We start from the raw sequence: 27159 nt of genomic DNA, 5'->3' as shown, positions 1-27159 counted from the left end.
CAGTGTCGTGTGTCAGCCGCAGGATCAGCCCCCCTGGCGGCTGCTCCTGGAATTACAGGCCCAGTGCGCAGGAGAAGTGGCCGGCCCTGGGACGTCAAACCCATAACTGGGGGCACCCCTGCAAGGCAGGTGGGTAGAGGAAGACCACCCCCCTTTAGCTCTGCTCCTTACGGCGGGGAAGCAAAGGGGTTGCAGAGTCCGGGAAGGCAGTGAGGCGGGCTCAGCAGAGACTGGACTGGGGGCTCCGCCAGACAGAGCACTCACTCCGAAACCAGGCCAGGGACCAGCACTGCAGTGCGGTGGGTAAAACCGCTGCTTGTGACACCTGCATCCTACGAGAACACCAGCTCAAGTCCCGGCTGCTCGGCTTCCAGTCCAGCTCCCTGTTAATACCCCCGGGAAAGCAGCAGATAGATGGGCCTGGGTGCTGGGGCCGCTGCCATCCACAAGGGAGGCCTGGATGGAGTTCCAGGTTCCTGGCTTCTGCCTGGACCAGCCCTGACTGCTGTGGCCGCTTGGGAAGTTAATCAGCAGGTGGAAGATCTGTCTCTGTCTCTGTCTCTTTCCCCTCCCCGCCCCAATCATTCTGCCTTTCAAATAAATAAGTCTTAAATAAAAACCAATAGAAAATTGAGGCCGGCGCCGCGGCTCACTAGGCTAATCCTCCGCCTAGCGGCGCCGGCACACCGGGTTCTAGTCCCGGTCGGGGCGCCGGATTCTGTCCTGGTTGCCCCTCTTCCAGGCCAGCTCTCTGCTGTGGCCAGGGAGTGCAGTGGAGGATGGCCCAGGTGCTTGGGCCCTGCACCCCATGGGAGACCAGGAAAAGCACCTGGCTCCTGGCTCCTGCCATCGGATCAGCGCGGTGCGCCGGCCGCAGCGCGCTGGCCGCGGCGGCCATTGGAGGGTGAACCAACGGCAAAGGAAGACCTTTCTCTCTGTCTCTCTCTCTCTCACTGTCCACTCTGCCTGTCAAAAAAAAAAAAAAAAAAAAAAAGAAAAGAAAAAAAAAGAAAATTGACACAGGCCGGTGCCACGGCTCACTGGGCTAATCCTCTGCCTGTGGTGCCAGCACTCTGGGTTCTAGTCCCGGTTGGGGCGCCGGATTCTGTCCTGGTTGCCCCTCTTCCAGTTGCCTCCCCTTCCTTGGAAGGAAGACCTTTCTCTCTGTCTCTCTTTCTCTCTCATTGTCTGACTCTGCCTGTCAAAAAAGAAAAAAAGAAAAAGAAAGGAAGGAAGGAAATTGACACAACCAACTGCTGGCTAAAAGAGATTCCAGAAGCCCAGGCCAGATGAGAAAAACACTATACGCTCTTCCTGGGACCAGGGGCTCTGTCCTAGCCAAAACTTTTGCACCAGCACCCAGCAAATGCAAGGTGGCTTCAAAAATGCCATGGACAATGGATGGAAAGATAAGTTCATTTTAGAGCAGAAAATCTGAAATCCATGAGCTTTTGGAAGACCCTGCAGTAGGTGCTTAATTAGCCGAGTTTTCACTCCAGCCTCCTCCTCCCTCCTGTCTCCCTTCTCATCCCTCTGGCCAAATTCAGCATTTCATTGGACCACACACGTTTATAAAAATAAAGGCAACTTGGGGTGGGCGCTGTTGTGTAGTGGGTAAAGCCTCCACCTACAGCACCAGCATCCTATATGGGCGCCGGTTCGAGTCTCTGCTGCTCCTCTTCAGATCCAGCTCTCTACTATGACCTGGGAAAGCAGTGAAAGATGGCCCAAGTCCCCGGGGCCCTGCACCCACATGGGAGACCTGGAAGAAGCTCCTGGCTCCTGGTTTTGGATCGGCGCAGCTCCAGCCGTTGTGGCCATTTGGGGAGTGAACCAGTGGATGGAAAACCTCTCTCTCTGTCTTTCCCTCTCTGTCTGTAACTCTGCCTCTCAAATAAATAAACAAATAAATCTTAAAAAAAAAAAAAAACAATGCCAACTATTTTTTAATAAGGAGATTTCCCAAACAATTACAGATTTCCAGTTTTTCATCAAAAGTTGGAAATCCTGCAAGATGGACTGGAGTTGGGTAGCTGCTGCCCCTCTGCGGGGGCTGGGGTGGGGATTGTGCTGCTCCACTTGCCCCACCCCCACCTGCCACCTCGCTCAAGTCGGCACCGCCCTGCGGGTCCCCGGCCCATCTCTGAATCTCTGTTTACTTCTCTCATCCTTGGACGGGGGATAACAAGAGCACCTGCTGCCTAGGGTTGCCGTGGAGGTGAAGTGAGTTAAAACAGAACGGTAAGAATAGTGCCTGGCACGGACTGAGCCCTACATACGAGGCATCTCCAGAAAATTCTTAGAAGATGCATGTTGTGAAAAACTATTCTGAACTTTTTTGCATCATAATAAACTTTTTTTTTAATTTGGAAGAGAGAAAAAGAGAGTTCGCGTCTACTGGTTCACACCGCAAGTGCTGCAATGTCCACAGTTGGGCTGGGGCCAAACCTGGGAATGAGCGCCCACTCCAGGTCTCCCACGTGGGTGGCAGGGACCCAGGGGCTTGAGCCATCACCACCGCCCCCCGGGGTGTGCCTTAGCAGGAAGCAGGACTGGGAGCCGGACTCAAATCCAGGCACCTCGATGTGAGATGCCGGTGGCTTAGCCATGAGGCTAAACACCTGCTCCCCTTTCTTATCCACTTAATTGTTTATTTACTTAGGAGGTAGAGAGACAGAGAGGAAAAGAAACATCTCTTCATTCCATTTCTCCATAGACCTTGTGAAGTACTTTTGTTTTTGTTGAGTAAATGAGGGCAGGGGTAAAATCCACACCCTTTCTGTGACAGGTTTGGCCCCTGTGGTGTTTGCCATCCTCCCCACCCCCCAGGCTGGCTCAGCTCACAGAGCCCCCCCCAGGGGGGGGTTAGCGGCCCGTAAGGCAGAGGACGAGTGGGGTTTGGGGATAAACCTCCAGGGCTGATCTTCCAAATGGACACAGCACACCTGATGGCACCTGAGCTCTGTAACCGCCACGGCCCAAGCTAAAACGCAGCATCCGAACTCGCGACTTTCAACCCAGAGAGAAGGAACACAGAGAGGGTTTTGCAGCCTTGGTGATGACGCAGGTGGCCCCGTGGCAACAGGGAGAAAGCCACTCAGAGACCTTCAGCCCACCCCCTCTCCTAGCCCATCTCAGCCCTTGGTGCTCAGAAAAGCCCCGCAGAACCCAGGCCTCTGCAGAGGACGAGGCGTGAGGCAGCCCCAGACGCCGCTTCTCCGCCTGGCCATGTCCTGGGCTCGGAGCCATGGCCGCCGGCCTTGACCTTCACAGAGAAGTCCAGCACAGATGCCCCACGGCCGCCCCCCAGGCCCTGGGCAGCCGGTACCTGGATGAACTCGGGGCTGCAGCGGACGCTCTGCTGGCCCAGCCTCGACCCGATTCGGGGACACTTCATTACGTAGCGATCACTCCGCTCCAACCTCTTCACCCCTTTTTGAAATATTCTGATTTCCAACCTGTAATTTGCTGTCTGGAAGCAGGGCGAGATCCGTGCGTGTGGGTGAAAGAGAGAAACACAGTTAATAGGCCACAATTACGGGTCAGTGGCCGTTAGCAGCAAATAGGATTAGAAGCTGGCAGGTCTCGGAGGCAGGGTGGGCAGGGAGACTAAGACTGGCAGGGACCCAGACCCCAGCTTCAGCCTCTGGGCTCCCACCGGGGAAATCCTCAGGGCTGGGGATTCTCTGTGGGTCTGGGAGGGACCGCCCTGGCCAGAACAAGAGGTCTTGGTTGAGCTCCCCTGACAGTTAGCAAACATTTGCTCAACATCTGTGTCCCCTCTGACACCCACGACCGGCTTTCTTGTGCCCATTTGACAGTCAAGGCAGCTGAGGAGCGAGGGCCCGAGGTAAAGGCGCGTGGCCGTTCCCGGCCTGCGCACAAAGACCTGGTCTGCTCATCCCCTCCCTCCCTGTGTGCAAGGTGCAGCTTCAGAGATGTCATAGCAATGGGCTCCACGAGGGCCCTCCTCCCGCCACGTGGGGAGAACCCAGGGGTAAGGTTGGGGGCAGGGCCTGAGAAGGCTGCTGTTGGGGGGAGGGGGTGCAAAAGGAGGCGACCGCAGAGAGGAGGGGAATGAGGACTAAGGAGGAGGCGAGCTCCTGAAATCCCATCCCCAGGAAGGGCCTCAACCCCGTTAGGGAAGAACTGGGCTCAGTCACGGAAGGAGGATGAGAAATGAAAGAGGAGAAAACGGGGGGGACTGTGAGGGTCCTGGGCCGGACTACACCTGCCCAGGAGCCAGGGAGTGGAAGTTAGCCACCAAGAATACCTGGGAGCCACGCCCCCTCCAGGCCACTGCAGAAGTCAGGGCCTGCCCCCCTCTAACTGGCATGAGCCCACCCCTCCATCCCCAGCCCCGAAACCCCCTTCTCCAGCCCTCACTGGGGAGGTCCCAGGTTTCTAGGGCCTCAAGCTCCTGGGAGGGGGAGGCCTCTACGTGACCCGGCATTTGGCACAGCAGTTAAGACACTGCTTGAGTTCTAGGTTCAAGTCCCAGCTCCGCTTTCAATTCCAGCTTCCTGCTAATGCACACCCCGGGAGGCAGCAGATGACGGCCCAAGTGGCCTGCCACCCAGTGGGAGACCCAGAGTGATTAGCTGGCTCCTGGCTCCGGCCTGGCCCAGCCACTGCTGTTTCTGGCATTTGTGGAGTGGACAAACATCTGCCAGTCTGTCTGTCTTTTAAATAAATATTCTACAGGCCCACCTCCTTCTGCACAAAGCAGGCCGAGTATCGAACTCGGAAGATGAAGTCCCCGTCGGGAGTAGGGTGCAGGAAGTAGCCACACTTGGCCAGGGAAGAATCCAGGTGGTCGGGGCCCCTCCAGGTCCCTGTAATGAGAAAGGGACGGCAACGTGGCTTGAGCCTGCTGAGGCCACTGGTGAGCAAGGTCAGAAACAGCGACACCCTCTGCCCGGAGCTGCTCTCCTGGGGTGTCTGGAAGAGGCAGAGGTAGAAGGCCCAGAAAGATTTGCACCCTCAGGAAGGCCCAGTGATTTCCCCTTCGATATGGCGGATACGGCGGATACGGGGGATTCGGCGGCCCCTTAGGCTCAGGGACCCACTCCAAGATGCTCTGTGGCTGCCAGAAATCACGGATGGCACCAGACCCTACAGGTGCCACATTTGCCTCTCGTGAAGGTACTTCCCAAACTTCCTGGAGCACGTGCCTGGGTCCCTGCTGCCTGACCCCAGGAACCAGCGCTCAGTTATCCTCAAGGCAGATTCCGTCGGGGTAAGCCTGACTGTAAGTCCACTGTCCACAGACTTTATGAAGTGCATTTGAACACACAAATCTATGATAATAAAGTATCATTTAAAACTTAGGCAGGGGCCGGCACTGTGGCGTAGCAGGTGAAGCCACTGCCTGCAGTGCTGGCATCCCATATGGGCACCGGTTCAAGTCCCGGTTGCTCCACTTCCTGTCCAGCTCTCTGCTATGGCCTGGGAAAGCAGTAGAAAATGGCCCGCCGGCGCCGCGGCTCACTAGGCTAATCCTCCGCCTTGCGGCGCCGGCACACCGGGTTCTAGTCCCGGTCGGGGCGCCGGATCCTGTCCCGGTTGCCCCTCTTCCAGGCCAGCTCTCTGCTGTGGTCAGGGAGTGCAGTGGAGGATGGTCCAAGTGCTTGGGCCCTGCACCCCATGGGAGACCAGGAGAAGTACCTGGCTCCTGCCATCGGATCAGCGCGGTGTGCCGGCCGCGGCGGCCATTGGAGGGTGAACCAATGGCAAAGGAAGACCTTTCTGTCTGTCTCTCTCTCTCACTGTCCACTCTGCCTGTCCAAAAAAAAAAAAAAAGAAAAGAAAAAGAAAGAAAGAAAATAGCCCAAGTTCTTGGGCCCCTGCACCCATGTGGGAGACCCAGAAGAAGCTCCTGGCTCCTGGCTTTGGATCAGTGCAGCTCCGGCCACTGCGGCCATCTGGGGATTGAAGCATTGGATAGAAGATCTGCCCCCCCCCCGCCTCTCTTCTCTCTCTGTGTAACTCTGACTTTCAAATAAATAAACCTTTAAAAAAAAACTTAGGCAGAGAAAGAACAATAACTAATAATAAAATAGAACAATGGTTACCTGTACACTATAATGAAAGTTACTTAAAGCTTATGAGTTGTTTCTGGAATTTTCTGCAGGTCACAGAAACAGTGAACAGTTAAACCACAGGGAAGCGGGGCTGCGGCACATCCGGAATCCGGCCCCGTCTCCCTGCTCTGGGCTCCTCTTGTCTTGGCTCCAGGCTTCCTCCCTTAGCCCCTGTGTCTGTGACCCGCACGGTGGCCAACAGGATCCCGTTCAAAGCTCTATCAGATCCTGCTCTCCTCTGCTCAGACACCTCCATTCTTCTCTTGGCGGGGGCAGGGGGCAGGGAGCCAAGGTCCTCCAAGACCCCTCACTCGCTGACCACCTCCCCCATACCCTCCACCTCCCTCCCTCTGACCCTGCCGCACCACTGGGGCTGTGTCTCAAGCATGCCAGGCGCACTCCTGCCTCAGGGCCTCTGCACCCAACGTGCTCTGGGTCTGGAACTCTCTCCTTCCTACCTGCCTGCGCACTGCCCCACGAGCCTGCGCTGACCACACTCCTGATCCTGAATCCTTGCTTTCTGTTCCGCAGTGCACACTGCCTGCCAACCCGCCATCAAACAGTTTGCGTATCGATTCTATTCCCTACCTGTCACCCCCGACCCGGGGCATCGCCGCCTCCCTGGTGCTGGCACCGTGCCTGGCATCGGGAGGCTCAGGCAGTCTCCGTGGGAGGACAGAGATCTCAAGAGCGCTCCCCCCGAGCAGAGGGATCACGGGCCCGCTCCATCATCTGCCCTGGACCTCCCTCTAGTTTCCACAATTATCTTGTATCACTTGACATGATTTTTTTAAAGGCCGTTCTTGAAGGTTCGCAGTTTCAGCGTGCAGTGGGTGGGAGATGGACACGGGGCTCCGCGTGGGGGTCCCCCAGGGGGAGAGGCTCCCCTCCCAGCAGCTCGCAGCTTGCACTACTATCTTTAGCAGGAGATCAAGGCCGCGCCTCGGGCGGAGGGAGGCTGTGGAAGGCGGCTCACTGGGGAAATAAAGTGTCTGAGGCTGGATGTGCAAATTGACCTGGGTCGCTTTAGTTTTGCATCCACGTTTGCACTTTGTAAATATTTGCCTGGCACCCCGCCGCTCACACCTGCTCGCTGTCCGCTCAAGTTCTCGGAAGGCAGCAGGCACCGCCATTTCTCCAGCCCCACCTGGCGCTGCCGGGCTGCCGCGCGAAATGAAAACGCTCCCTCAAAAGCCACAGGTGTCTCTGCCAGCGCAGAAAACTAATGGGCTGTGGCTGGCCGCTGTGACTAATTCTCTGATTATTGACTTTATGATTTTACGCTTAAAACTTCTTTATAATAACACACAGAAATGTTTAATGGGCTCTATCCAGAGCCATAAAAATTACTTATTGAACAAGCGTTTTAAAACTATTAATCTATTGTTTTCCATTAATAATGGCTCTCCAAAGAACAGGCGACAGCTTAATGTATCCACAGCATTTCTACTGGAAAAGTGGCCTTTTAATACACAAATGCTACTTCTGAGATGTCCAGAGCCAACGGCCACCGGGCGCCCAACCCACCCAGGACAGATTTAGGCCACACCAGTCCCACAGGGTGCCTTACGAATTTCCAAGGGTGGGCTTGGCGTACAAGCGAAGACGCTGTCTGACCCAGCCGACGTCGACCCTTACCTGGTGGGTGCAGGACTCTGCTCAGCCACCGCTTCAAACCTCCCAGGCGGCTCCGTGGGACCCACAGGGTCATGTAATCAGAGAAGCACTCGACCTCATCGGTCGACCAGGAAGACACTTCTGGAAGGAAGAAGGGGGTGGTGGGGAGCAGGTGACCACCCCCCCACATCCTCCACCCTAGCTCTGTGTCTCCCTCCTTCCCGGCTCATACCACTGATGAGAATTATGGTGTGTGGCTGTTCGTGGGATCTCCCATGAGGGAAGATGGGTGGAGATAAGCCCGCCTCTTACTCACGTGAAAATGGGCTCAGGTAGGGCAGGGGCTGTGTTGGCAGTATTGCCCACCCCACCCCCATGGCTCTTCCTCACAGTGGCACCTGGCGCCTGTAGCCGCTGGGTCAATATTTGTTCCACCCACGGCTCTGGCCAGAGCCTGGCGTGTCCTAAAGATGGGAATGAAGGACGTCACACCCTGGAGAGGCGTCTACTGCCTGTCCCCTAGACGTGCAAACCACGCCCTCCGTGAAGAGTGTAAGTTATGGGGTATTTGTTCACCACATGCCCCGAAACCCTGCCCAGTGCCTGGCATCCACAGACACCGCCATACGTGTGTGAAGTGCGTGTTTTCAATCCAAGCACTGGAATCACACAGGGACACGTGAGACAGCTGGGCCATAGGAAGTGGACTCTTGCTTATTTCCCCAGGGAGCCCTGCCCGGCGCTCCCCAACACTGGACAGCTGAGACAGCTTGAACGAAACTCACTCTAGGTGTGAACCATCTGACAACAGGAGGCCTGGGAAGGCTGGAAGCATCTTACCTGCTAATCTCTCTCTCGACAGAGACCTGCAAGCTGCCAGGAGGGACACCTTGTGTGCATCCAACCCTGGAGCTGGACGCTCAGGGCTCAGATGCTGGCTCCAGCTATCGCACCTGGGACAAGTCATTTAACCCCTCCGAGACCCATTTCCTCTTTTGCAAGGCGGGCACATGGAAGAATGAACCTTGGCCCAAAGAGGTTTGAGGCCCCCTCCTCTCCCCAGCACCAGGGTGGCAAATTCTTTTTTTTTTTTTTTTTTTTTTTGACAGGCAGAGTGGACAGTGAGAGAGACAGAGAGAAAGGTCTTCCTTTGCCGTTGGTTCACCCTCCAAAGGCCGCCGCGGCCGGCGCACCATGCTGATCCGATGGCAGGAGCCAGGTGCTTCTCCTGGTCTCCCCTGGGGTGCAGGGCCCAAGCACTTGGGCCATCCTCCACTGTACTCCCAGGCCACAGCAGAGAGCTGGCCTGGAAGAGGGGCAACCGGGACAGAATCCGGCACCCCGACCGGGACTAGAACCTGGTGTGCCGGCGCCGCAAGGCAGAGGATTAGCCTAGTGAGCCGCGGCACCGGCCCCTGGGTGGCAAATTCTAAGCCCTCGGAATATTCTGTCCAATAGGAGTGTCTGCTTCCTTGCGGGCACTGGCCACATCGGATAGCCCCTGCCGACGATGTGAGTTATGCCGGGGCTGCGGCATCAGCTCACCACGGGGGCTGGAGACTAAGGGCAGCCACGCCCACCTGTCTGACCACTCGATGACCTCGGCCCGGGTTGGCCACATTCTTTGTGTGTTGTCCCACATTGCTGCTGGGAGAAGTTAGCAGGAGTGGCGGACTCTTCAGGTAAGGACACCTGGAAGCCTGGCCCCGGGTCTCCCCAGGATGTGTGATTATTGAACCTGAAATGGTCTTGGGGACTCTCCGACTTGAAGTCGAAAGGGAGGATGGTCAGGGCTGGCGTTGTGGCACAGTGGGTTAAGCCAGTGCTGGTGATGCCGGCATCCCATACCAGGGGCCAGTTCAAGCCCCGCCTGCTCTGCCGCTGACCCAGCTTCCTGTTACTGCATCCGAGCAGGCGGTGGGAGATGATGGCGTCCTCGGGAGCCAGTGGATGGAAGATATCTACCTCTGGCTCTCCTCTTCTGTCACTATGCCTTTCAAGTAAATAAGCAAATCTCTTTCTTTAAAAAGATTTATTTATTTATTTGAAAGGCTGAGTGAGAGAGAGGCAGAAGCAGAGAGAGAGGTCTTCCCCAGATGGCCACGACAGCTGGAGCTGAGCCAATCTGAAGCCAGGAGCCAGGAGTCTCCTCTGGTCTCCCACGCGGGTGCAGGGGCCCAAGGACTTGGACCATCTTCCACTGCTTTCTCAGGCCACAGCAGAGAGCTGGATGGGAAGAGGAGCAGCCGGGACTCAACTGCTGCCCATATGGGATGCCGGCACTGCAGGCGGCAGCTTCACCTGCTCTGCCACAGTGCTGACCCATAAATAAATCTTAAAAAAAAAAAAAAGGTGAGGCTAGTCTCGGGGCAGGCATCGTAGTGTCGTGGGTTAAGCTGCTGCCGGGACACCCGCATCCCACATTGGACCTTCCTGGATTGGGTCCCAGCTACTGTGCTTCCAATCCAGCTTCCAGCGAATGCGCCTGGGAAAACAGCGGGTGATGATCCAAGTACTGGGCCCCTGCAATGCGTGTGGAGCCTCAGGTGGAGTTCTAGGCTCCTGGCTTCAGCCTGGCCCAGCTCTGGCTAAAATAAGCATTTGGGGAGTGAACCAGAGAATGGAAAATCTCCCTCCCCCTCCCCCATCTCCTCCCTCTCCTCCCATCCCCTCCCCCTCCCCCTCTCCCTCTCCTTCTTCTTCTCCCTCTCCCTAACTCTCTCTCTCTCTCTCTCTGCCTTTCAAATAAGTAACATCTTACAAACAAGAAGGTGGTCTCGGCGTCCCCTGACCTTGTGGCACAGTGACAGTGCCTGTCTCAAAGACACAATGAAGGGATGCATGGCACGTGCCCAGCACAAGGCCTGGCCCATAACACTGCTGGACAGATGCATGGCACTGGCACAGGGTCTTCATTGGCTGCAGGCGCATGGCTGCCCGGGTTGAAGTCCTGGCTCTGCCACCCACTGCTGTGAGACCGCAGACGAGTCCCTCGCTCTTCTGAACCTCGGTCCCCTGCTGTAAACACCGTGCTGATGTAAGGACGAGGCAGCAAGGCCAGCCTGGCAACGGCACACGGCACATGCCGTGCGTGCTGGTGTTTATGACTGAAACAAGCCCCGGGCTCTGAGTCAGAGGATGCCAGGCCCAACCTGAACCCGGCACCAGGCAGCCATGAGACCCCGGCACGTGGCCTCCCTGGCTCCCATGTTGTTGGCGCTGGGAGAGGGCAGCGGACAGCCACACTGTGGGCAGGCTCTGTGGCTGTCTCACTTCAGAGTTACCCAGCTCCCCCCAGCACGCCAGCTACCAGTCTCCGCAGGAACTGCCCGAGCCTGGAAGTATCATCGAGTTACCTGTCAGAGCTTCACGTGCAGGGCTCGCCCCGTGCCTGTTTGACCTGGAGGGGAGACTCCACGCGGACACGGCAGCCTGAACACAGACAAGGCAGACAGCCCTGCAGGACAGAACAGAGAGCGTGGAGGGGACACACAGGCTCCGAGGCCCGATCTACCTGCATCCATTCACTCACCCCATGCTGTTCCTCTTGAGGGCCTACTGTGTGCAATGGCCAAGACACAGAAAGAACCATCATGGACAAGTGAAAACATAGCTGAATAAAGACATTTCGGATGACAGTCAGCTCTAGGGCCAGCGTGGTGGTGCGGTGGGTTAAGTCACAGCCTGCAATCCCATACCCCATATCAGAGCGCCGGTTCGAGTCCTGGTTATTCTGCTTCTGATCCAGCTCCCTGCTAATGCACCTGGGAAAGCAATGGAAGATGGCCCAGGTGCTCGGACCCCTGCCATTCATATGAGAGACCCGGATGGTGCTCTGGGCTCCTAGCTTTGGCCTGGACAGGCCCCAGCTGTTGTAGTCATTTGGGGAGTGAACCATCAGTTGGAAGATCTCTCTTTCTCTCTCTCTCTCTCCCCCCTTCAAATAAATAAGTCAATCTATAAGAAAAACAACAGTCAACTCCCCCCAAAAATTAAGCAGAACAATGAGACGAAGAGCCTACAGTGCAGAGAGAAAGGGGGGCTCCCTCCAATTGAGAGGTCGGTGCTAAACGACAATTTTTTAAAAAGATAACAGGGTGAGAAAAAAGGTAGCATCATGACCTCATACAGATGAAATAAATGAGGCTGTGTGGAAGATTTTATTAGCTCGTTATTAACGAGGGAACCAGGCAGACGGTAGAAGCCGTTCAAAGGAGAGGAAAGAGAAGACGCATTTCCGGATCAGGGACGTCGAGCTGAACCGGCAAACAGCCTCACAGCCGCTTCCTCCACGCTGAGAGAGGCAAGTCCGGTGAACCTCCCCCGACGCGATTGATTTGCCTGTCCCTGAGCAAGAATGACTGTGTGTACTGAGTTCTCTGCACAACAGCGCAAGGATGGAGTGAGAGAGAGCCGGAGGGGTCTGCACGAGACAGCGTGTGGTGTTCCAGCGCAGGCTCCTGTACCGGTTGGTTTCGGTTGGGTTTTGCTTATTCCAAATTTCCCCATGTCGAGTAAAACGTGGCTGAGAGATGACAGGTGAGCCCAGCAGGTGCAGAGTGAGGGATGAGCCCAGGATGTGTAGGACCTGGGAAGTCCGTGGAGCTGTGGTCAGCAACAAAGAGGAAGAGTGGCCAGGAGGTGAGGGGCAGCCCGGGGCGGAGCCACCAGGCCCTCGGGAGCCATGGCGCAGGCTGGAATTCTGTCAGGAACAGGACGAGCAGCCCGGGAGAGCTGTAAGCGGGGAAGGGACAGGAGCTGCTGTTTTAATGGAATCCTGCTTGCTGGGACTCTGGCTATTTTTAAAAACCGCAGCCCAAAGCCTAAATTCTCAGCACAGGTTCCTTGAAGGGAGTTGCGGAACAATCCTGGAGCCAGAAGTTGGAAAAGAGGACTGACCTCAACAGGGGGCCAGGGCAGACACAGTGCGGAGAAAGCTCCCGCCTGCTCCCCCTGGGAGGGAGCTTGGTTCAGCCACTTTTGGAACGGGCAGATCTGCTGAAATTGATCAGACCTCCACCTGCGACCCTCACCTCCACACGCACAGAAATGCCAGCGCAGGTGCCGCCAAAGACGGGCACGAGAGCATTCACGGGAGCACTACCGCTTCTGGAAGCCGGAAGCCGTCCGGATGCTTATCAACCACAGGGTGTCCACTCACCAACGGAACACTATGCTACACACACACGCGACTGACCACTGATAAATCCAACAATGTGGGTGAATCTCAGAAACCTTCTGCAGGGGTTAGATGCCTGCAGCCCATGTCAGAGCACCTGGTGTGAATCCTGGCTCCACTGCCTTCTCTCACCCAGCTTCCGGCCAATGGGCACTGTGGGAGACAACAGGGAATGCATGGCTCCCACACGGGAGGCCTCCATTGAGTTCCTGGCTTCCGGCTTCCTCTTGGCCCAGCCCTGGCCATTATAGGCATGTGGGGAATGAACCAGTGGATGGGAGATTTCTCTCTCTCTATTTCTCTGCCTCTCAAATAAAGAAAATAAATTCTTTTTAAAAATTTGCTGAGGGGCCAGCACTGTGGGTAAAAGCTGCCGCCTGCAGTGCTGGCATCCCATATGGGCGCCAGTTTGCATCCCAGCTGCTCCACTTCCGATCCAGCTCTCTGCTATGGCCTGGGAAAGCAGTAGAAGATGGCCCAAGTCCTTGGGCACCCTGCACCCGCGTGGGAGACCCAGAAGAAACTGCTGGCTCCTGGCTCCTGGTTCCTGGCTTCGGATCGGCTCAGCTCTGGCCATTGTGACCATCTGGGGAGTGGACCAGTGGATGGAAGACCTCTCTCTCTCTTTGCCTCTCTTTCTCTCTGTGTGTAACTCTGATGTTAAAATAAATAAACAAATCTTTAAAAAAGAAGAAAAAACGTAAGTTTGAGGGCAGGCATTTAGCCTAGTAGTGAAGACACCCATATCCCATATCAGAGTTCCTAGGTTCAATTCTCCCAGCTCAAGGTCCCAAGTCCAGTTTCCTGCCAGTAAGACCCTGGGAGGCAGTAAGTGAGGGCTCAAGTAGTTGGGTCTCTGCCAGCCTCATGGCACCTGGACAAACTTCCAGTCTCCCAACTTCAGCCAAAACAGACTCCCAAAATCGCCAGATGTCTTTGGTGGAGAGCTGGGTGTTGTCTAGTATACACTTCAGAGCTACATGATTCTCTGCACTTCTCGTCTTTGAGCAGTTTTACAACTTTGTATGTTGTGGACTACGGAGAACAAAGCAAGTGATTGTGAAATAATGCAGATGGGTCCTAGCCAGTTATCTGATAGATATTGACCAATTTCGCATACACTAGAATTCCTCCACGCGTTCCTGACTACTGCTCTTTGAAGTTGCCTTAGACCTGACTATAACATCTCACCAGTTCCCTAACTAGTTAACGAATTAAATAAAATCCAGACCCCTGTTCATTTTACATGAGCATACTTTAAAAACCTCACAGAAAATGGGATTAAAAGATCAGTTCATTGTGCTGCAAAAAACATTTGAAATCCACCCATGTGGGAGCTCATGTGGCACAGTGCGTTAAACAGCCACTTGCGATGACCACAGCCCATGTCGGAATGCCAGTTTGAATCTTGGTTCCTCTGCTTCCAATCCAGCTTCCTGCTTGTGCATCTGGGAGGCGACAGATGATGGCTCGAGTACTTAGGGCCCTGCCACCCACGTGGGAGTCCTGGATGAAATCCCAGTCTCTGGGCCGGCGCTGTGGCGCAGAGGGTTAACGCCCTGGCCTGAAGCGTCGGCATCCCATATGGGCACAGGTTCTAGTCCTGGCTGCTCCTCTTCTGATCCAGCTGTCTGCTATGGCCTGGGAAAGCAGTAGAAGATGGCCCAAGTCCTTGGGCCCCTGCACCCACGTGGGAGACCCGGAAGAACCTCCTGGCTCCTGGCTTCGGATCGGTGCAGCTCCGGCCGCTGCGGAAAATTGGGGAGTGAACCATCGGATGGAAGATCTCTCTCTCTCTCTCTCTCTCTCTCTCTCTGCCTCTCTTCTCTCTGTGTAACTCTGACTTTCAAATAAAAATAAATTAATTAAAAAAAAAAGAAATTCCAGTCTCCTGGTTTCATTCTGGCCTATCCCTGGCTATTGCAGACATTTGGGGGAGTAAACCAGTAGATGCAAGATTGATCTCTCTCTCTCTTTCTCTCTCTCTCTGATTCTGCATTTCAAGTAATACATAAGTAAACATTTTTAAAAGATTTATTTATTTATTTTATTTGAAAGTTAGGGTTACAGAGAGAGAGGGAGAGACAGAGATATCTTCTATCCATTGGTTCACTCCCCAAATGGCTGCAACAGCCAGAGCTGAGCCAACCCAAAGCCAGGAGCTGGGAACCTCCCCCAGGTCTCCCATGTGGGTGCAGGAGCCCAAGCACCTGTGCCATCTTCTACTGCTTTTCCAGGCACAAGCAGAGAACTGGATTGGGAGCGGAGCAGCCGGGACTCGAACCGGCACCCATATGGGATGCCAGCACTGCAGGAGGTGGCTTTACCTGCTACACCACAGCACCAAACTCTATAAACATTTTTTTTTTTACAGGCAGAGTGGACAGTGAGAGAGAGAGACAGTTTTTAAGGTTCCTGTTTTTAAAAAGCTCATAGAAGGCCAGCGCCGCGGCTCACTAGGCTAATCCTCCACCTTGCGGCGCCAGCACACCGGGTTCTAGTCCTGGTCGGGGCGCCGGATTCTGTCCCGGTTGCCCCTCTTCCAGGCCAGCTCTCTGCTGTGGCCAGCAAGTGCTTGGGCCCTGCACCCCATGGGAGACCAGGAGAAGCACCTGGCTCCTGGCTTCGGATCAGCGTGATGTGCCGGCTGCAGTGCGCCAGCCGCGGCGGCCTTTGGAGGGTGAACCAACGGCAAAGGAAGACCTTTCTCTCTCTCTCTCTCTCTCTCACTGTCCACTATGCCTGTCAAAAAAAAAAAAAAAAACTCACAGAAAGTGTACATTATGAGAAACCATATATGGATCTCTATTTTTTGTGCCAAAATAAGGTTCTCTCCTAATTCCATTTCCCACAGATCTTCTGCAGTGCCCTCATATTTGCAGGTCGTGACTGTGCTCTTTCAGAAAAACTTCTCCTTTTACGAGACCTGGATGCTTTTCTGTATGCATATTAGACTTCGTGGTTTTTTTTTTTTAAATTAGGCTTAAAAAGTTCAATTTAAAAAGACAGGCAAAGCCACTGTGCCTTCGCTGAGGCTGCTACCAGCCAGCCCTTCCATTCCTGGGTGAGAAGAAAGCCAGGGCCCAAGGCCAAGCTCAGGCAGGCCGGCTGCCAAGGCCCCCGGTCACCCCAGAGCGGGCTGGCAAGGAATCACAGGACCCCGGCCCAGGCCTGGAATCTGAGCTGAGCCTGCAGCCTCGGAGGCAGAGGAGCAGGAGGCTGCCTGCCCCAGCCTCACTCACTGTCTTCAGGGAAAGTGTGAGGAGGTATAGCTGTTGGGGAGGAACAAATCAACCCGAAAGAGGAACAAAGAAGGAAAAAGAACACAAAGGAGGAGGAGAGACAAACAGGGAAGCCAACGTGGAGCCCCGTCCCTGGAGACAGCGGGCCCCTGCCCTGCGTGGCTCTGCTGGCCGCACGCTGGCCCTGCTGCCGGCTTCCTCCAGCCCCCAGCAAGGGGGGTGCGCTATTATTATGTCATTAATTCACAGAACAAAGACGTGGCCGGGACAATCGGGCTTGAAGTAAAGTCTCCAACGCGAATAAATCTGAGACTGGAGCAGAGGAGTGAACCCGGGGAGGGAGAATTGTCTCTGACCTTTAGCCCTGTCCTCGCGGGGACCCCTGCCCTGCTGTCCCACACGGAGGGTTGTGCAAAATCGGCCTTGCAAGGGGGCAGCAGCGGGCTGGCGGCCCTGCCCTTCAGCCCTCGCCGTGCCTGCTTTAGCTTCACTTAGGAGCAAAGAGGGGCTTGGGCTTTGCCCCCTCACTTCGGCAGCCCAGCTGAGGCAGCCCCTGACCTTGCCTGTGCCAGCCTTGGGCCAAGCTGAGCCTCCGTGGAAGGCACCAGGAGGAGTGCTGCCAGGACAGGGCTCGCCCACCCTGTTCTTCATTGTCCGCTGACTTAGAAACCTTGCCCCAAACAAAAGCCCTGCAGAGAATAGCCCAGCTATGACTGACATCCACGCTGGCCTTGGAGGGCTCAACTCCCACTGCCAGGAGCTATTTGAAGCATTTCTTTCCTGTTCTTTTTTTATTTACTTATTTCCAGTTTATTTGAAAGGCAGAGAGGCAGAGACAGATAGAGATCGGCTATGCCCTGGTTCACTCTCCAAACGCACACAACAGCCAGGGCTGGGCCAGGCTGAAGCCAGGAGCCAGGAGCTCCATTAGGGTCTTCCATGGGAGCGCCAGGGACCCAAGCACTAGCCACCATCTGCTGCCTCCCAGGGTGCGTGTTAGCAAGGAGATGGACCGGAAGCCGAGCCAGGACGTGAACGAGGCCTCAGACACAGGATGCGGGCCCAGCATCTCCGCGGAAGAGCTTCTTGAGCTGGGGAGGGGAGGTAGCTCTGGCTCTGAGACTGAGGCTGTTCGAAAGGACCGTGGGAAAACCCTGCACTTCCCGGAAGCAGTTTTCCTTAACGTGCTCCCTTCCTTAGGGAACGAATCCCAGAGCCAGCAGGCGGCAAGAAGGGCGGACAGGGACAGGAGAGACGGTGGGACACGCAGCCTGTCTCAGATCGCCACTGAGATTTTTCTCCCCAACCCCACAGCCAAATGGTTTGTGACCAGGACTCCTGGTGTTTGAAAGCCCCTTGAAATGGAGCATCTCTTGGCACCTTGAGCCCTAACTTGTTTTAAGGACCCCTCTAGGACAAACCAGGGTGTTGGGAGGAAGCAGGACTAAGGGTGACACAGGGCCTGGGGAAGGCAGGAGCAACGGAGCAGACCTCGCCGACGAAGGCCACGAAACGGCCAAGGCTCACGCCCGCTGACCCCTCTTCTCCTGGGTGTGAGGCTTCTGCATTCTAGGGACGACGTCTGGCACTGGGCTGCCTGGCACTGCAACGGCCTCTCCCAGTTCCCGTGACGTCCGAAACAAGAGCCTTGCCGCGGGCCTGGGTAAGGGGCACTTACCAGACGACCGTCGGGGACGCCCACATCCTCCGGCCTGCGGGTTCTCCTGCCCCAGAACTTATCCGGGAGCGATTCCAGGCTCAAACATGAGAGGCCAGCCTGCCTCCCCACCTCCAGGGCAGGACAGGGGTCACTCAGGTGCCAGAAAGCACAGGTAAGCGTCAACTCCGCCCATCTCCTCCCCACCTCCCTGCTTCGCTGAATTCAATCACTTTGACCCTGGGAGCCCAAATAAGGGTTAAGGGAAGGGTCCGCTGAGCTGCCCCACCTTGGCCTCCTTCAAGGTGGGGCTGGGTGGCAGGGCGTCCACCTCTGCTTCTAGCAGGAGCTGGTCTGGGCCAAACAGAAGAAAGAAATTCAGAAACCAACCTGAGGGGCCAGAGTTGTGGTACAGTGGGGTAGGCCGCTGCTTGCGATGCCAGCATCCCCTCTCAGTGCGCAGGTTCAAGTCCCAGCTGCTCCACTTCTGACCCTGCTCTCTGCCAAAGTGCCTGAGAAAGTGGCAGAGGATGATACAAGTTCCTGGGCCCCTTCCACTCACACGGGAGACCCAGAAGGAGTTCCTGGGTCCTGGCTTCAGCCTGGCCCAGCCCCAGCCCCAGCTGTTGGGACCATCTGGGGAGTGAACCAGCAGATGCGACATCTCTCTCCCTGTCACTCTTTCAAATAAATAAATAAATCTTTAAAAATAAAAGAAACCACCTTTAATTGGAGAGCAGTTGTGTTCTCTGCACAGGGCTTCCCAGGAACCCCTCCTGGCAGAGTTCAAAGGAAACTGGAGGAGCTGCACCAGTGAGCAGGGGCTTGGTGAGTCTCTGGAGAATTTGCAAACAAACCAGCCAAGGCAGGAAGTCATGAACAGAGGAGAGAAATGAACCAGTGGGTTTTTGAAGGCTCGCTCTGGCAGCTGGGTTGAGAATGGCCTACAAGGGGCAAGAGGAGGAAGTAGAGAGAAGCAGGGAACGAATCAGCAAATGGAAACGCTGTGTGTGTGTGTGTGTGAGTGTGAGTGTGAGTGTGTGTGTGTGATTCTGCCTTCCACATAAGTAAATTTTTTTTTTGACAGGCAGAGTGGACAGTGAGAGAGAGAGACAGAGAGAAAGGTCTTCCTTTGTCATTGGTTCACCCTCCAATGGCCACCGCGGCAGGCACGCTGCGGCTGGTGCACTGCGCTGATCTGCAGCCAGGAGCCAGGTGCTTCTCCTGGTCTCCCATTGGGACATCCTCCACTGCCCTCCCTGGCCACAGCAGAGAGCTGGCCTGGAAGAGGGGCAACCGGGACAGAATCCGGCGCCCCAATCGGGACTAGAACCCGGTGTGCCGGCGCCGCTAGGTGGAGGATTAGCCTAGTGAGCTGCGGCGCCAGCCAATAAGTAAATATTTTTTAAAAATAAGCATTTAAAAATGAATCATGCAATACTGCTTAGCAGTTGTCCCGAGCCAACCTACTGCATGCTAGGACTTCTCCAAAGGTGAGGAAGGCCATCTCACTCCGCTGCCACTCCAGTCCGGAACTGGCCACTCTCGCAGTGTCCAGGGCTGTCACATAGCAAAGCACCACAACCTGGTGACTGAAGCCAACAGAAATTTGTTTTCCCAAGTCTTAGAAGCCAAAAGTGCAAAATCCAGGCGTGGGCAGAGCACGCTCTCTCAGGTTCCTAAGGGAGGAACCTCGCTTGCTTCTCCCGGCTCCCAGTGGCTGCCTGCAGTCCGTGGTGGTCCTTGCTCGGAGCTGCTTCACTCTGCCTTCATCGCCCTCAGTACACGGTCTTCTCCTTGCGTGTCCCAATTTCCATCTTCTTATAAGGACACCCGTCACGGGATTAGGTTCTACCTTAACTCGACTGCATTAGCAAAGGCCCCAGTTCCCACCAAGGTCACAGTCACAAGCTTCAAGAGTCTGAGCACATCTTCTTGATGGACACCACTCAGTCCACAGCAGCTGCCATCTTGCTTTGCCGATTCTGGGTAAGACTGGGGGATTTGAAAGGCCAGGAATGTACCTCTCCACCCCTCCCTCCCTCTCTTTCTTTCATTCTCTCTTTTTAGATTTATTTATGTGAAAGGCAGAATGATGGAGAGGGAGAGACACAAAGAGACCTCCGATCCACTGATTCACTCCCCAAATGGCCACATTAGTCAGGGCTGAGCTAAGGCCAAAGCCAGGATCCAGGAACCCCACCAGGTCTCCCATGTGGGTGGGAGACCCACATGGGAGTACTTGGGCCATCCTCCGCTGCTTTCCAAGGCATAGTAGCAGGGAGCTGGATCAGAAGCAGAGTAGCAGGGACTTAAATTTGTGCTCCAATATGGGATGCCGGCATCGCAGGTGGTGGCTTAACCCACTGTGCCACAACACCAGCCCCTAGACTCCAATTCATTCTGCTCATCACTTTTGAAACAAATAAACAAAAAAACCTGACCTGGAAGAAATTTTCCCAGCTACCTTACAATTTTGGGAGTCTTGAGACAACATCCTTTAATTGCTTGGTTCTCATCCCTTCCCTAGAATTTCATTGTGAAATTTTTCAAATGGATGGAAAAGTTCCAAGTACGCAGTGTGTGCTCACACAGGCTACCCCCAGAGCTGACCCAGGTGGTTCACCCACTGCTCCACTCGCTGTAGGTGGCTGCTCCCGTAACTCCTCCCTCTGCGGACCAACTTTTCCCTCCACTCCACATTGCTCTGCACACATCACCATCACCCGAGGAGGCTCAGAACCGCAATTCCAGTCCCAGTGAGGTGGGAGGCGGCTGCTTGTCACCAGGGTCCCGACACACAGGTGGCAGGCCCTCCTCAAGCCAAACAGAGCACACAGCTGCTCAAAGCTCGCCAGAAACGTGCCCTGGCCCACTTCACAGGCCTCACACAGCAACGCCAAGGCCAGGGCAAACACCCTCGGTACACAGCTCCCTGAAGAGAACCTGCGGGACCGCCCCTAAGCTCTTGTTTCCTCCCTCACTTGGACAACCTAAACTCCATTCCTCCTGCACACACACACACACACACCTACGTAGACACACACTTTACACACATCCTTGAACGTAACCACACTCCCCCACACAAACACCTACACAAATGCCTACTCTCAGAAACACACACCCCTACAAGCACAGTAGGGCCTCCTTTCTAGAATATTCTCAGAGAAAGCCATTTCACTGGGGTCTTTTCCGTTGGGCTCAAATTTCATTTCTCCATTTAGGAAAATCACATTTTCAAAATTGATTGGGGGGGGGGCAGCACTGTGGCTCACTTGGTTAATCCTCCTCCTGTGGTGCGAGCATCCCATATGGGCACTGGTTCTAGTCCCGGTTGCTCCTCTTCCAGTCCAGCTCTCTGCTGTGGCCCAGGAAGGCAGTGACTCCACCTGTCAAATAAATAAATAAAAAAGAACATAAAGCCAGGCTGACTTTTTTTTTTTTTTTGGACAGGCAGTTAGACCGTGAGAAAGAGAGAGAGAAAGGTCTTCCTTCCATTGGTTCACCCCCCAGTGGCCGCTATGGCCGGCGCTGCGCCGATCTGAAGCCAGGAGCCAGGTGCTTCCTCCTGGTCTCCCATGCGGGTGAAGGGCCCAAGCACTTGGGCCATCCTCCACTGCCCTCCCAGGCCACAACCGAGAGCTGGCCTGGAAGCGGAGCAGCCAGGACTAGAACCCGGTGCCCCAATCGGGACTAGAACCTGGGGTACCGGCGGCACAGGTGGAGGATTAGCCAAGTGAGCTACGGCGCCGGCCGCCAGGCTGACTTTAAGAACAAAGTTGCTTTGGGGTGGGAGACAGGCCTAGCGATTGAGACACCAGTTAAGAAGCCCGGTTTGATGCCCGGCTCTAGCTCCTGGCTCAACTTCGTGCCAGTGCAGACCCTGGGAAGCAGGTGGCTCAAGTAGTTGAGTGATTTGGGTTGAGTTCCAGGCTGCCCAGTCCTAGCCAGCTGCATTGTGGGCATTTGAGGAATGAGGGAGTAAAGGCATGTTCTCTCTCTTCTGATCTGTTTCTCTCTCAAACAACTACATAAAATATTTTGGGGCTGGCGTTGTGGCCTAGCGGGTAAAGCCGCCTGATGCAACGCCAGCATCCCATACGAGCGCCAGTTCGTGTCCTGGCAGCTCCACGTCTGATCCAGCTCCCTGCTAATGACCTGGGAACAGCACTAGAAGATGGCCCAAGTGCTTGGGCCCCTGCACCCACGTGGGAGACCTGGAAGAAGCTCCTGGCTCCTGGCTTCAGGCCACTGTGAACCAGCAGATGGAAGATCTCTCCCTGTCTCTCCCTCTCAATCTGTAACTCTTTCAAATAAATACATAAATCTTCAAAAATAAGTAAATAAATAAAGCATTTTTAAAAGAAAAGAAAATCACTTTTACTCAACAGCACTGGAGAATCCTAGGTACAGACCCCATGTGGTTTTCACCATGGTTTTATCCATTGACACTCTCTTGCAAATGAGAAATTGCAAAATCCTTTTTAAACAAAAGGCTTTTAGGCTGGCGGCGCCGCAGCTCAATAGGCTAATCCTCTGCCTTGCAGCGCCGGTACACTGGGTTCTAGTCCCGGTTGGGGCGTCGGATTCTGTCCCCGTTGCCCCTCTTCCAGGCCAGCTCTCTGCTGTGGCCCGGGAAGGCAGTGGAGGACGGCCCAAGTGCTTGGGCCCTGCACCTCATGGGAGACCAGGAGAAGCACCTGGCTCCTGGCTCCAGATCAGCGTGATGTGCCAGCTGCAGCATGTCGGCTGCAGTGCGTCGGCCGCGGCGGCCATTGGAGGGTGAACCAACGGCAAAAGGAAGACCTTTCTCTCTGTCTCTCTCTCTCTCTCTCTCTCTCTCTCACTATCCACTCTGCTGGCCTGGAAGAAGCTCCTGGCTCCTGGCTTAGGATCAGTCCAGCTCCAAACATTGGGAACATTTAGGGAGTGAACCAGTGGAACAGAGCACACAGCCCATACGCTCCACACCAGCGAACACACGAATAGTTCACCCTCACTCTCACCCGAACGCCACAAGAGGGCAATGATTGCCAAAGCCCTGAACGACCTCACGGGGATCATCGCAGGCTTCATCCCCAATATACTGATTGATAACCCGCTATGTGTCAAGCACTTTTTAAAATATTGAGAGAGAGAGAGAGAGAGAGAGAGAGAGAGAGAGAGAAACTCCCCCATCCACTGGTTCACTTTCCAAATGCCGGCAATGGCTGGGGCCAAAGCTGGGCGCTAGAAGAAGGGAACTCAATCCAGGTTTCCCCATGCGTGGCAGGAGCCACGTACCGGAGCCACCCCTGCCGCCTCCCGGCGTCTGCATTAGCAGGAAGCTGCCGTCAGGAGCAGAGCCGGCACTGAATCCGGGCACTCCCACCTGGGACTCCGGTGTCTTACCTGGAGTCTTATCCACTAGACGAAACACCTGCGCTTGCCAAGCAGGTTAATCCTCCCGGTAACCTGCCTTCTACGCAGAAGGAAATGGAGCCCAGAGGGCTCTAGTGTCAAGAAGTCACGCGACTGTGATTGTGTCACACGTCTCTTGTGACTGTCAAGAAGTCACACAACTGGGTGGACCTGAACTTTGACCCCCAGTAACACAAATGAAGCATATTAGACCAGCCTCTGTGTACCCCCTTTTAGAACACGAACCTCAAGTTGCAACAAGGAAGGAAGGTGTGTAAATGCAAATGTCTTTGGTAGATGTTTTTTTTGGGGGGGGTCAGTGTTGTGGTACAGTGAGTTAAGCGGTCACTTGCAATGCTGGCGCCCCATATCTGAGTGCAGATTTGAGTACCAGCTACTCTGCTTCCAATCCAACTCCTTGCTTGGGAAAACAGCAGAAGATGGCCCAGTACTTGGGCCCTTGCCATGCATGTGGGAGACCGGATGGGATGCCTGGCTCCTAGCCTTGGCCTGGCCCAACCCTGGCTGTTGGGGACTTTTGGGGAGTAAACCAGTGGATAGAAACACTCTCTCTCCCCCTCTCTCACTCTGCCTTTCAAATAAATATATATTTTTTAAAATTTATTTATTTATTTACTTATTTATTTATTTTTGACAGGCAGAGTGGACAATGAGAGAGAGAGACAGAGAGAAAGGTCTTCCTTTGCCGTTGGTTCACCCTCCAATGGCCGCCACGGCCGGCGCGCTGCAGCCGGCGCACTGCGCTGATCAGATGGCAGGAGCCAGGTGCTTCTCCTGGTCTCCCATGGGGTGCAGGGTCCAAGCACTTGGGCCATCCTCCACTGCACTCCCTGGCCACAGCAGAGAGCTGGCCTGGAAGAGGGGCAACCGGGACAGAATCCGGCGCCCCAACCGGGACTAGAACCTGGTGTGCCAGCGCCGCTAGGCGGAGGATTAGCCTAGTGAGCCACGGCGCCAGCCCAAATAAATATATCTTTTAAAGAAAAATATTTTTTTCGGGGCTGGCTCCATGGCGAAGTAGGTTAATCCTCCGCCTGCCGTGCTGGCATCCCATATGGGTGCTGGTTCTACTCCCGGCTGCCCCTCTTCCAATCCAGCTCTCTGTTACGGCCTGGGAAAGCAGTAGAAGATGACCCAAGTCCTTGGGCCCCTGCACCCACGTGGGAGAGCTGGAAGAAGCTCCTGGCTCCTGGCTTCGGATCGGCTCAGCTCCAGCCATTGTGGCCATCTGGGGAGTGAACCAACGGAAGGAAGACCTTTCTCTCTGTCTCTCCCGCTCACTTTGTAACTCTACCTCTCAAATAAATAAATAAAATCTTTTAAAAAAAGAAAAATGTTTTTTCACCTTGTTTAGAAAATATATTACTTTAATTTCGAGGAGCAACTTGTCAGTGAAGAACCCAGACACTAGAAATATTCAAATCCATGGATAGCGGAGAAACGCAAATCAAAACGACATTATGAGAGCGTTTTACACTCATCAGAATGGCAAAAATTAGGCAGGTGGAAATGAGAGAGGTGGAGCTGGCGAAGCCGTTGGGGGAGCAGGAGACACAGGGCGAAGAGCCCAGGGCTGCACCTGGGATTCCTGGCCCGGTGTTCTCACCTGGAAAGTGGAGACAGTACCCTCACGGAAACAGGCCTGAAAACTCCATCCCAGGTGCCATCACCAGGGGGACGAGCAAGAGAGGTGAGGTGGAGCGGCTCCACAGGCCGTGCTGCAGCCGCCGGACACGGGGCCTCGTGCAAGGTCAGCGCGTCGGAGGCTTCCCACAGGGTCTCTTACAGCCTTAGATGATATGCAAATGATGGGCGGGGCTGTGTGCCAGTAAAATGTTATGAACACTCTCACTTGAATTTCATACAATTTTCATGTGGCAGAAAAATGCTTCTTGGGGCTGGCACTGTGGCATAGCGGGTAAAGCTGCTGCCTGCAGTGCTGGTATCCCATATGGGCGACAGTTCGAGTCCCAGTAGCTCCACTTCCTATCCAGCTCTCTGCTGTGGCCTGGGAAAGCAGTAGAAGATGGCCCAAGTCCTTGGGCCCCTGCACCCGCGTGGGAGACCCAGAAGAAGCTCCTGGCTCCTGGCTTTGGATCGGCGCAGCTCCAGCCATTGCAGTCATCTGGGGAGTGAACCAGTGGATGGAAGACCCCTCTCTCACACTCTCTCTCTCTCTTTCTCTCTGCCTCTGTAACTCTGCCTTTCAAACAAATAAATAAATCTTTAAAAAATGCTTCTATTTAAATTTTCCCCTAGTTTTCAGGCTTAGAAAAGCTGCTATGGCCCACATCTGGCCCACGGGCTGTAGCTCACTGAGCTGCAACAAAGACAAAGTCTAAAAATACAAGGAGCAGGGCCGGCCTGTGGCACGGTGGGTAAAGCCACAGCCCGCAGCACCTGTATGGGTGCTGGTTTGAGTCCCGGCTGCTCCAGTTCCGATCCCGCTCTCTGCTAATGTGCTTGGGAGAGCAGTGGGAGATGGCCCAAGTGCTTGGGCTGCTGCACCCACATGGGAGACCTGGAAGAAGCTCCAGGCTCCTGGCTTCAGAACGTCACAGCCCTGGCCGTCACGGCCATTTGGAGAGTGAATGCAAGCACTCACATGTGCACACACACTCTCTTTCCCTTTCAAATAAATAAATTATAATAAAATAAATCTGTAGTTTGTCATCCTATTGATGAAAAACCGTTCTTTACAGAACACAGGACTTGGGCAGCTTTTGGTGTAGTGGTTAAGGCTTGGGACTCTTGTATTCCATACCTGGTACCTGGGTTCCAGTCCTGGCTCTGCTTCCAATTCCAGCTTCCTGCGAATGCAGACCCCGGGAGGCAGCAGGCGACGGCTCAAGTGCTTGGGTCCCTGCCGCACACATAGGAGATCCAGACTGTGTCCCCAGCTCCTAGCCCAGCCTCAACTGTTTTTGTTTTAATATTTATTTATTTATTTATTTGAAAGGCAGAACTACAGAGAGGCAGAGGCAGAGAGAGAGAGAGGTCTTCCATCCATTGGTTCACTCCCCAAATGGCTGCAATGGGCAGAGCTGGGCTGATCTGAAGCCAGGAGCCAGGAGCTTCCGCTGGGTCTCCCACGCAGGTGCAGGGGCCCACACACTTGGGCCATCTTCCACTGCTTTCCCAGGCCACAGCAGAGAGCTGGATCAAAAGTGGAGCGGCTGAGACTCGAACCAGCTCCCATATGGGATGCTGGTGCTGCAGGCAGTGGCTTTATCCACTATGCCACAGCGCCAGCTCAGCCTTAACTGTTGCAGGAATTTGGGGAGTGAACTAGTAAGTAGATCTTTGTCTTTGTCCTTCTACCTTTCAAGTAAATAAAGTTTAAAAAAATTTTTTAAAAGATAGAAAAATAGGGAACTGAGCTAAGAAATACCACTAGGAAGCAATCAGATCCTGAACGTGCAACGTTCTACAAACTACCGAACTAGATTGCCTTACAAAGTATCAGGGCTGGCGTCGTGGTGCACTGGGTTAAGCCACCGCCTTCGTGGCTGGCACCCTCCATCCAGAGCGCCAGTTCCAGTCCTGGCTGTTCTGCTTCTGGTCCAGCTCCCTGCTAATGCACGTGGAAAGCACCAGAGAGGACCAAGGACTTGGTCCCTGCCACCCATGTGCAAGACCCAGATAGAGTTCCAGGCTCCTCGCTTTTTTATGTGTCTGGGGAAAGAGCGTGTGGGATAAGTCAATGAGACAAAACGCAATCATCTGAGGATTCACGAGGAAAAACTCTTTTCATGCAACTGCATCATAAATTTTACATTATCTCCAAGGAAAATAATTTTGGACCTAGACGCAGGGGAGGTCCAGCTTGGCAGGACCTAAAAAGATGGAGTCGAACCTCTATTTCAGTATCAGGATTACCCTGACGTGTGAGTTCTTGGGGATGCTTGGGGAACTCCCTCCTGTTCCCTGTCTGGAGTGGACAGAGCCCGGAATCCTAGA

At 54.6% G+C, this 27159-nt stretch overlaps 1 protein-coding gene across 4 annotated transcripts in view; it reads right to left on the bottom strand.

Annotated features, from left to right (window-relative positions):
• C7H1orf127 (chromosome 7 C1orf127 homolog) overlaps positions 1 to 27159 on the bottom strand; it is a 42266-nt gene that overhangs the window by 12721 nt on the left and 2386 nt on the right. For 3 of the 4 annotated variants that reach the window (XM_070079285.1, XM_070079286.1, XM_070079290.1), the window contains exons 2-8: positions 25964 to 26062; positions 21054 to 21167; positions 18169 to 19773; positions 11057 to 11157; positions 7722 to 7841; positions 4711 to 4835; positions 3329 to 3472 (exon numbers count right to left, since the gene is read on the bottom strand). In XM_070079285.1, coding sequence (XP_069935386.1) covers positions 3329 to 3472; positions 4711 to 4835; positions 7722 to 7841; positions 11057 to 11157; positions 18169 to 18224 — 546 coding nt within the window. In that variant the 5' untranslated portion in view covers positions 18225 to 19773; positions 21054 to 21167; positions 25964 to 26062. Of the gene's footprint in view, positions 1 to 3328; positions 3473 to 4710; positions 4836 to 7721; positions 7842 to 7932; positions 10325 to 11056; positions 11158 to 18168; positions 19774 to 21053; positions 21168 to 25963; positions 26063 to 27159 lie in introns of those variants that run through there. The other variant, XM_070079287.1, reaches the window with a different exon arrangement.

Source organism: Oryctolagus cuniculus, chromosome 7, assembly GCF_964237555.1.
Source record: "Oryctolagus cuniculus chromosome 7, mOryCun1.1, whole genome shotgun sequence".
In the NCBI taxonomy this organism is placed as follows: domain Eukaryota; kingdom Metazoa; phylum Chordata; class Mammalia; order Lagomorpha; family Leporidae; genus Oryctolagus; species Oryctolagus cuniculus.
This window is presented reverse-complemented; position numbering and strand designations above follow the sequence as displayed.